Below are 10,596 nucleotides of genomic sequence, written 5' to 3'. Positions count from 1 at the left end.
TGCTGTTGGCACAATCGCTCCTTCATACAGTCTCCTCTTAGCATCCATTTCCAAATGTCTATTCCTCATTACACTCTTTAATCCACCAAGGCATTTACTCGCTTCTCTCAACCTACATTCTACCTCCACTTTCACTCCAACAATAATAATGATAATAATAATAATAATAATAATAATAATAATAATAATAATAATAATATTAATAATAATAATAATAATAATAATAATAATAATAATAATAATAATAATAATAACAACAACAACAACAACAACAACAACAACAACAACAATAACAACAACAACAACAACAACAACAACAACAACAACAACAACAACAACAACAACAACAACAACAACAATAATAATAATAATAATAATAATAATAATAATAATAATAATAATAATAAAAATGATAATAGTAATAAGAACAATGATAACAATAACAACAACAACAACAATGATAATAATAATAATAATAATAATAATAATAATAATAATAATAATAATAATAATAATAATAATAATAATAATAATAATAATAATAATAATGATAATAATAATAATAATGATAATAATAAAAGTAATAATAATGATAATAATAATAGTAATAAGATAATAAAAATATAATAATAATAATAATAATAATAATAATAATAATAATAATAATAATAATAATAATAATAATAATAATAATAATAATAATAATAATAATAATAATAATAATAATAATAATAACAAAGTGAAATAAAACAAAAATAGAATGAAAAAAAATTAGATATGATAAAATAGAAAAAATTTCATAATCTTGAATATCCCCTACAGGTCCCCAAGAACTCACCAACCCACACGTCTGCATTGCCCCTGTCCAAGTTCCTTCTCGTCGGACGTCCACAACTGCGATGGACTTCGAAACAACCCCAAATAGCACCGAGTTCGACTACGTTGACGACGACGCCAATGTCACACGCGTCTATATCTCTCCTGAGCTTATGTACTTCACAGGCGTGACTTTCATTTGCATGGGCGTCTTCGGTACTATCGGTGAGTACGTCCACGGACAACTTCCCACCACTCTTCGTGTGAACATAATCAGCTCCAAAACGCGGACAAATGACCCGAACCGTGGCCAGGGAGGTAGTATTTTTTTCTGACCGACAAACTCTGGACAGAGACAGAAATGATTGTTTCGTGAAAGAGCTATGGGGGCGAGATAAACAGAACCAAGGACAACTAACTCACCCCATTAGGTAGCGATTCAAAGCCCACGTGTCCTTACGGGAATCAACAGACTTTTTGCCTCTGTACCTCCGTTTGAGATGGTTAAAGAAAACGGAGAAAAGTGGGATATAAGCCAGCTGTTGTTTGCTGACGACACTGCGGTTGTAGCAGGATTAGAGGGGGGGATTAAGGAAGTTAGTGACAGAGTTTGAGAAGGTGTGTGAAAGAAGGAAGCTGAAGATAAACGTGGGATTGGATTGAGAGAAGTGAGTAAATGCCTCGGGGGATTAAAAAGAGGCTAAAAGAAGATTGTATGAATAAGGGATTGTGGCGACAACACTATACGGGACAGAAACATGGAACATAAGAGAGGAATAGAGAAGGAGTTTGAATGTGTTTGAGATGAAATGCCTGAGAAGTATGAGGAGGTGAGGAGAACAGGGGTGGAAAGGGAGTTGGGAGATAGGGTTGATGAAAGAGTATTGGGATGGTTTGGACTCATGGAAACAATGAGCGAAAAAAGATGAGTAAAAGAGGTGTGGATGGCAGAGGTGGAAGAAGTGAACATGAGGGGGCGTCCTAGGATGAGATGGATGAATGGGGTAAAAGGGGCATTATAAAAGAGAGGAATGTCTGTTGAGGAAGGACGGGAGAAGATAGAAGCTAGGGGTGAATGGAGAAGGTTTGTGTATGGACGATGCTGTTATGTATGAAGCGGAGTGGGTGAGGAATGGGGAGTAAGGGAGTATGTATGAGAAATGAATTGACGCAGCCCGAAGGGGTTTCTCCCCATCTTCTCCTTTTCTGCATGAGGGGACGGAGAGGGATGGTCGCCAAATTAATGAAGCGGCCTTGCTGTGGATGTGCTGTGTCTTACGACACTGCTTCTGACCCAGGGCAGTGGACAAGATGCAGGGATGACCCGTCATCCAGGAGGAGCCAGGATAAGAGAGAGGGATGAGGGTAGAGGGGAGTGGAGTATGTAGGGGATGGAATGAATAGGAGTGGTTACTATGCCTTTTACTTTTGGCTACCTCCCGTGAAAGGGTGATAAAAGCCTTTGGTATATGTATGTATGTATGAGTAGAAAATGTCAAATTACTCTTGCGTCATATAGTGAGAAGCTGAATGACAAACTAAGAGAAGTTAAACCTAGAATACGAATGTTAGACACATTGTTATGTTCTTACGGAGGTCTAGAATATTGTAACTGAAGTCATTTCTACTCAAACGAAGTAGCAAAAGTAAGTAGCATGCTAGCGAGAAATGCCTAGTGTGCCTCCACTTTTTATCCTTCTCGTCATCGGCCGATCTCACATAGGTCGTGAAAATTGTGACCCACGGAAGAAACCCCATTCTAACAACCAACACTGCAAGTACGATTACTATCATTATAATCATCTATATCGCCGACGGTTCACCAGCTCTTCTATCCCTGAGAGTGGGAAATCGTAGCCAGCCAGCTGATGCAACTGTACTCTGGTAACAGGTGGGCGTTTAGCAGCGACAAACATGAGGAGCCACCGCGGTGGGTTCCGGGTGGAATGACCTTGTTCGACGAGTAGGGGCGATCAGCCTAGGGCAGTCTGTAGGCCGTTGGGCCCTCACTATTGACAATCTTCAATTTTTTGTTTTGAACTAAAAACATTCGTCTCATCTTATCGCTAATCAGTGACCACTCATGACAAAAAACACAGACTGCTCTCCATTAAACAAAAGCACACAAACGAACAGTAGCAGTTTCCGAACGCCAAATGCCAGGCGTTGTATTTTTATGTATTTATTTATTTATTCATTTTTTTTTTTTTTTGTAATACTGCCCTTACTAGTCCTCACCACGTAGCACCTGAGAGATTTGACAATTGTCCTCCTCCTCTTCTTCTTCCCCGGCAGCCAACAGCATTGCCATCGCGGCTTTCATTTGCTCGAAGGACCTGCGATCGCCTCCCATCGCCTACATGGTCAACTTGTCGGTCTCCGAGATGTTGATGTGTGCTGTGATCGTGCCCTTCTGGGGAATCTCCTACGTACAGGTGGGTCGCCCCTTTTCCTAATCTCCAAATATATCATTATAATTTTTGTTCGTTTAATCAGCCATTACCCGTAAAGGGTGGGGGGTGGAGGTGGGGGGAACATCATTATCCTTCCTTCCATTCCATCATACGCGTCTCTTCCCCTCCTTCCCTATCCCAAACTTTTAGCTTTTATTTTTCATTACAAAAGAGCAAACAGGAAGGCTATAAACAAACAGCAGAATTGTATGGACTCATATTGAGTAAATAAATGAATGAAGTACAACTCTTAATATATAAAAAAATATATCAGATTGATATTTTTCAGGATGCCTTTTTCAATACCCACAAGAACCAGTTTTGGTACTCCCTGGGGGATTACTTTAGGAACAATTGCCCTAGATCAGTGGTTCTCAAACTGTGTTCCGCGGAACCTCAGGGTTCCGTGAAGACCTTTCAAGGGTTCCGTGGCAAAAAAAAAAAAAAAAAAAAAAAAAAAAAAAAAAAATAATAATAATAATATATATGTATATATATATATATATATATTAATATATATATATATATATATATACTTACATACATATATACATACATATACCAAGGATTTTTCCCCCTTACAAGGGAGGTAGCCAAAAAGAAAAAGGCATAAAATTATTCCCATCCATTCCATCCCTAAATACACTCCACTCCCCTCCATATTCCATGTTTCTGCCCCATACAGTGCTGTGGGCACAATCACTTCTTCATACAGTCTCCTCTTAGCACCCATTCCCAAATGTCTATTCTTCATTACACTTTTTAATCCACCAAGGCATTTACTCGCTTCTCTCAATCTACATTCTACCTCCACCTTCACTCCACCTTTTCCTGCCACATTTGCACCCAAGTATCTAAAACTATCCACTTCCTCCAGTCGCTCTCCCTTAATGCTCACTTCCAGTCTGCTGTCACTTTCACCCCTTGTACATCTCATCACCTTACTTTTACCCACATTTATCTTCAGGTTCTTCTTTCACACACTCTCCCAAACTCTGCCACCAACTTCCTCAATCCCTTCTCCGATCCTGCCACAAGCGCAGTGTCGTCCGCAAACAACAGCTGGCTCACCTCCCACTTTTCTCCATTTTCTTTAACCATCTCCAATCCCTGACCCACCACCCTTGCATTTACCTCTCGCACCACCCCATCCATGTACAAGTTGAACAGCCCGGTGACATAACGCATCCTCGACGAAGTCCCACCTTTACCTCGAACCACTCACTCTCTCCATTTCTAATCCTGACACATGCTCTACTACTCTCGTAAAAACTCTTGACAGCTCCTAGAAGCTTTCCTCCTATCCCGTATATCCGCAAAACCTCGCACAGTGCCTTCCTGTCTACCCTGTCGTAAGCCTTTTCCAGATCTATAAAAGCCCAAAAAACATCCTTCCCCTTTCCTATAGCTTTCTCACACATCTGTCTTACCACAAATATTTGATCTACACAACCTCTACCCGTCCTAAATCCACACTGTTCCTCACCAATTACTCCTTCTGTTCCTCTCCTAATCCTCTCAATCAAGATCCTCCCATAAGCCTTCCCAACTACACTTAACAAGCTAATCCCTCTGAAACTACTACATTCACACTTGTCCCCTTTTCCCTTGTAAAGCGGAACTATACAGGCACTCCTTCAGTCCTCCGGCACTCTACCCTCTCTCCAGCAAACATCAAATAACCTCACTAGCCAGTCCACTATCACTGTACCTCCTTTTTTTTTAGACATTCTGCATGGCACCCATCCAGACCAAGTGCCTTACCTGCTTTCATCATCTTAACAGCTGCTTTCACTTCATTCTCCCTTATTTCTGCTCCATTTTCCTCACTCATCACGGTTATTTTCTTAGCATTTCCCACTGCAACTATCTTTCCCTCCTTATCCTACTTCACATTTAGCAACTCCCTAAAATATTCTGCCCATCTTCCCCTTACTGCCTTCTCTTCCATTATCATCTCTACATCTGCACCTTTTACCTTTTCTTCTGTACTTGATTCGCCTACTCTTCCTCTCTTAATTTCTTTCCAAAACATCTTTTTATTACTTTCCAAATTTTCTGTCATACTCTTACCCCATTTCACATCTGCTCTCCTTTTTGCCTCCTTTACCTTTTGCTTTAGTTCTCTTTTCTTTTCTTTGTATCTCTCATAGGACTCCCTCGTCCTATTTTGTAACCAATCTGTAAAAGCTCACTTCTTCTCTTCTACAACCTTCTTTGTTTCCTCATCCCACCATTCACTACCCTTCCTTCTATTTCCTCCTGTCCTTCTTGTTCCACACACCATCTTTGCACACTTTGTGACTCCCTCCTTGAACCATCCCCATTCCTCCTCCACACCTAACTCTACTCTATCTTTCACTCCCACTGCATTTGAGGAGAGAGTGACTGTACGAGTGTACGACTATATACTGTGTGTATTGGTGACGGTTAGTCTTAAATCTTTTTAAGTCGTCAAAAAAGCCTGTTAAAAAAGTAAGAATTGCGATGCTGAGTATTGTACTAAATTCGCACTTTTATTTAGTCGTGTGTGTGTATTTACCTAGTTGTATTTACCTAGTTGGATTTACCTAGTTGTATTTTGTGGGAAGGGGAGCTATGCTCATGGTGTCCCGTCTTTATATCTCATTTTATCTAAACTATTTTTAAATCCATGTATTGTTTTTGCACACACTACTTTCTCATCTAACTTTTTCCAAATGTCTATTACTCTGTGAGGAAAGCTATTCTTTTTCAAATCTCTTCTATAGCTGTCTTTCTTGATTTTCTTTCCGTGTCCTCTTGTATTTCTTTCATCCCATTTTATTAGATCCTGTCTATCAATAATTTCTATGCCTTTCATGATTCTGTAAATAGTTATCAAATCTCCTCTCTCTCTTCTTTGCTCTAGTGTCTGTAGCTCAAGTTTTGCTAGTCTCTCTTCATATGATAGTTTTGAGAGTGTTGGTGCCAATTTTGTAATTGCTCTTTGTATTCTTTCAAGTTTTGTTATACATTTTTTGTATTTGGTGACCACATCATTGCTGCATATTCCAATCTTGGTCTTATCAGAGTGATTAGAATTTTCTTCACCATTTCTTCATCCAGGTATGTAAATGCCACTTTGATTGTTCTTATTAGATTATAAGTTTCTCCAAAAATCTTGTTTATATGTTTCTCAGGTGACATATTATTCATAATAATGACTCCCAGGTCCTTCTTATTTACTACTTTTTTATTCCTTCTTCTCCCAATTTATATGATCCTTCTATTCTTTTTTGCTTTTTCCAAATTCCATTATACTACACTTTTTAGTATTGAACTCCATTTCCCACTTGCTACTCCATTCCCATACTTTATTGAGATCACTCTGTAGTGACTCACAATCTTCTTCCGTGTTCACTTTTTTTTTTAACAGTTTTGCGTCATCTGCAAAGAAGCTCATGTAACTTTCAATTTCTTTATCCATATCATTAATATATATATAACAAATATTATTGGGACCAGAACTGTCCTTGTGGAACACCGCTTATTACTTCATCCCAGTTAAAGTGTCTGTCTCTTATCACTACTCTCATTTTTCTTTCTTGCAAAAAGTCTTCCATCCATTTAAGCAGTTTGCCCTGTATTCCTCCTTCAGTTTCTAATTTCTTAAGCAACTTCTTATGTGGTACTTTGTCAAAAGCTTTTTTTAAGTCTAGAAATGCACAATCAGCCCATCCATCTCTTTCTTGTATTATATCTATTAGCCTTGAATAGAAACATATTAAATTGGTGACGCATAATAGTCCTTGTCTGAATCCAAACTGCCTTGGATTTAGTACGTTGTTTTTTCTAAATACTTAACCCATCTACTTTTGATAATTCTTTCACAAATTTTTGCTATTGTACATGTTAGAGAGACTGGTCTATAGTTTGTAGGGTCCTCTTTATTTCCTCCTTTGTATATAAGTACTATATTTGCTCTTTTCTAATCTTCTGGAACTTTTCCTTCTTTCAAGGAATTGTTTATTATGCTATGTATTTTCTCTGCCAGTTCATTCTTGCATTCTTTCAGGATCCAGCTTGCTATTTCGTCTGGTCCATGCGATTTTCTGACATCAAGATTACTCAAGTGTTTCATTATTTCGTTCTTTGTTACTTCTATTTCTTTCATGGGAGGGACTTTCTCTTCCCATTCGATCTCTCCAGGTTGTATGTTCTCCCTTGTAAACACCGATTTAAAATGCTTGTTCATAATTTCTGTCATTTCTATTTCCTCTGTGCATTCAACTCCTCCTTGTCGTAATTTCTCTAATTCTTATTTGTTTTTCGGTTTGTTGTTTACAAATCTGTAGAATAGTTTTGGTTGATCTTTACATTTTTCTATGACATCTTTTTCATATTTTCTTTTTTCGTCTCTGCACACTTGTACATATTCATTTCTATAACTAGTATATATTTTCCATTTTTCAGGTCTTTTGTGTTTCTTCCATTTGGTCCAAGCTTTGTCTCTTTTGTCTTTTAACTCCTCACAACTTTTGTTGTACCAGCACTTTACATATTGTTTTTCTTGTTTTTGTCTTGGGACATACTTTTCCACTCCTTTTTTTTATGAATTTTTGTCAAAATATTCCATTTCTCTTATACTGTTTTATCTTCTTTGTGTATTCTTTTCCAGTTTTCATTTTCAAAGAATTCTCTTATTTTATCAAAATTTGTTTTTTCGTACATCAATCTTCCTTTTCTATATTGATCCTTTCTTTTCATGTATTTTTCCTCGTTTAGTTTTAGTTCTTTCAATATGTGGTCACTTTTACTTATTGGTGCCTGGTATTCTATCTTTTCCACTATTTCAGGTTCTGATGTGATTATTAGGTCTAGTCTCGATGGTTCTTCTTCATTTCTATACTTTCCCCATGAGTCGTCTCCATCCTTTACTGTCATCTCTTCCCAGCAGACTTCTTTGCAATTAAAGTTGCCCATCATAACTATTCTTCCTCCATCTTCCATGATCTTGTTTAATGTTTTTCTTGTGTCTTCTAACATACTTTTAGGTTCACTCTCTTCCCACGAGGCTGTTTTTGGGGGCACGTAGTTTATTACAAACTTTCTGCTCTTCTTATCTCTGTCTTCTACTTCTTTCATAATCATCTCTACTGTATTCTTTCCATATGTGACACACCTCACGTTTATATCCTTTTTAGTCAGGAACATAACTCCACCCCTTGTTTTATCTCTCTGTTTCTAATCCAATGATTATATGCATTGTGTCCTGTGCTGTTGGGTGGTAGTGGACCTTTTAATTTTGTCTTTACAATTCCCATTATGTCCGGTTCTTTTTCCTGCAGATACTCGTTCAGTTCATTCAGTCCTGTTATTAATCCATCTATATTTGTGTAGGGCACTCTTAACTTTGTTATTTCCATTGCATTTTCTGTTTCTTTTCTGTTTCTCTCTGTTATGGTCCATTTCCTCACTTTCATATTCACTACTCTCCAGTAGAATTCTTCTTTTTCTGACTCCGTTCTGTTCTCGTTTTTTTTCTTTAGTTTCTTGCCTTTTCATTTTTTCTTCCTCTGTTTCCTCTTTATGCATTTCTCTTTTTATCCATACCTTTTTATAATGTTCACTTGCTGCTAGTTTCCCTGTTTTTGCTAAGATATTCTCTGCTGTTGTTTGTGACCTGAATTTAATCTTAATTGGTCTGGTCTTATCTGTACTATATTTTCCGAGTCTAAACATCTCTTCAATTTGTTTCATGATTTCAGGTTCATCTTCCTGAACTAATTCTAGTAAACTGTTTACTTTTTCATTTTCCTCTTTAATTCTTGTGGTTCTATTTTGGTTAAATTTCTGTTCCATTCCTAATATAATTTTATATTTCTTTTTGTCTGCTAAGTCTCTTACTATATTATCCTTCTGTCTCATCACTTTGATAACTGAGTCTTCAGTTGTTCTTTTATTTGTCGTTTAATTATGTCAGTAAATGCAACTTTACTGTTTTCTTGGATTTTTTTTCTAACCCTGTGCTTCCTTTGCTATGGCCTCTTTATTTTCTTTATCATTCCTCTTTAATTCCTCATTCTCTTCTTAAACTTCTTTTAACTGTCTTTTTAATTTTTCTATTTCATCAGTTAAGTTTTTGTTCGCCTTCTCTAGTTCTTCCAATCTTTCAACTCTCTGCGCAATTTTGGCTACGTTACCGAACCGATTTTCCCAATGTTCGGTCATTTTATCAAGTTTTTCCTCTAGTCTTGCTAATCGGGGGAGGTTGGTATCCCCCCCACCCTCTTTAAATCCCTGGAAACTATTATCATCACCTTTCACTGTGCTGCTCTTGTCTATATTTCTAATCTTTACATTTTTGTTGATCACCGAAATCATCATCATCATCAGTCCGTCTTTTGTTTACAAGACGCCTGGCCTCCTGGACCGTGTCCCCCTCTTCCTCGTTTCTTTCCATTTCCCTCAATAATCCCTCCCCTTCTTTTTTATCACTTTCTCACTACACCATGAGCTTTCCCCTTCCCTATAAATACAATAATGTACTTCCTTGACGTGGAGATCCACGTAGATTTTCCTTTTTCTTCGGAATTCCAATTCTCGCCGTCCACCCGACGAAAGTGTGTGTGTGTGTGTGTGTGTGTGTGTGTGTGTGTGTGTGTGTGTGTGTGTGTGTGTGTGTGTGTGTGTGTGTGTTTGGGGAGAGTTGTATCAATATGGGGGTGGGTCCATCTATATTTGGTGTGGGGGGGGGGTCGATGGGGGTTCCGCCGAATACCAGAAAACGTGAAAAAGTTCCGTTAGATGGAAAAGTTTGAGAACCACTGGCCTAGATAATGGTATATCTGGATACTGAAGAGACTCTCTTCCTTTTACTTTTCTGTACTTTGTCACATCACTCATACAAAAGTAACAGTCATCGTGATGGTTCTTCGGCTGTCTCCATACTCTGGGAATGGCAAAAGGCATTGTCCTTCCTGTCTCACTTAACCATCCTTCCAGAGTAGATCGATAACTTTACACATTTCATATGAGGGGCTCATGGTTTGTCCTGGTCACCCATGGGCATTCCGAAATAGAGTGTGTTCACTATCCACAATTTGGCACCTTTCATGATCTTATGTAATACCTGTTTTGTTTTTTTGTTTTTTTTAATATAATACCCACACACAAAGCAAAATATATCTGGAGAATTTTTATATCCTATAGTAGCCATCCTGAAAATAACAACTTAGTAATTGATCTGAAAGAGAAAATTAGATATACATTTAGAAGCGAAACATATAACAATTCCGAATGTACGACAACATTGAAAGACAATGTATTTCTATAACGGTCGATTATAGAGAATTTTTTTTTTTTT

At 37.6% G+C, this 10,596-nt stretch overlaps 1 protein-coding gene across 1 annotated transcript in view; it reads left to right on the top strand.

The window, feature by feature from the left end:
- LOC143032243 (adenosine receptor A3-like) overlaps positions 1-10,596 on the top strand; it is a 25,255-nt gene that overhangs the window by 3,701 nt on the left and 10,958 nt on the right. The window contains exons 2-3 of the mRNA XM_076196714.1: positions 823-1,041; positions 3,112-3,251. Of these exons, the coding sequence (XP_076052829.1) occupies positions 823-1,041; positions 3,112-3,251 (359 nt within the window). The remainder of the gene's footprint in view (positions 1-822; positions 1,042-3,111; positions 3,252-10,596) is intronic.

The sequence above is a fragment of the Oratosquilla oratoria genome, chromosome 13, assembly GCF_046742065.1.
Source record: "Oratosquilla oratoria isolate Oo_2021 chromosome 13, ASM4674206v1, whole genome shotgun sequence".
NCBI classification, from domain to species: Eukaryota; Metazoa; Arthropoda; class Malacostraca; order Stomatopoda; family Squillidae; genus Oratosquilla; species Oratosquilla oratoria.
This window is presented reverse-complemented; position numbering and strand designations above follow the sequence as displayed.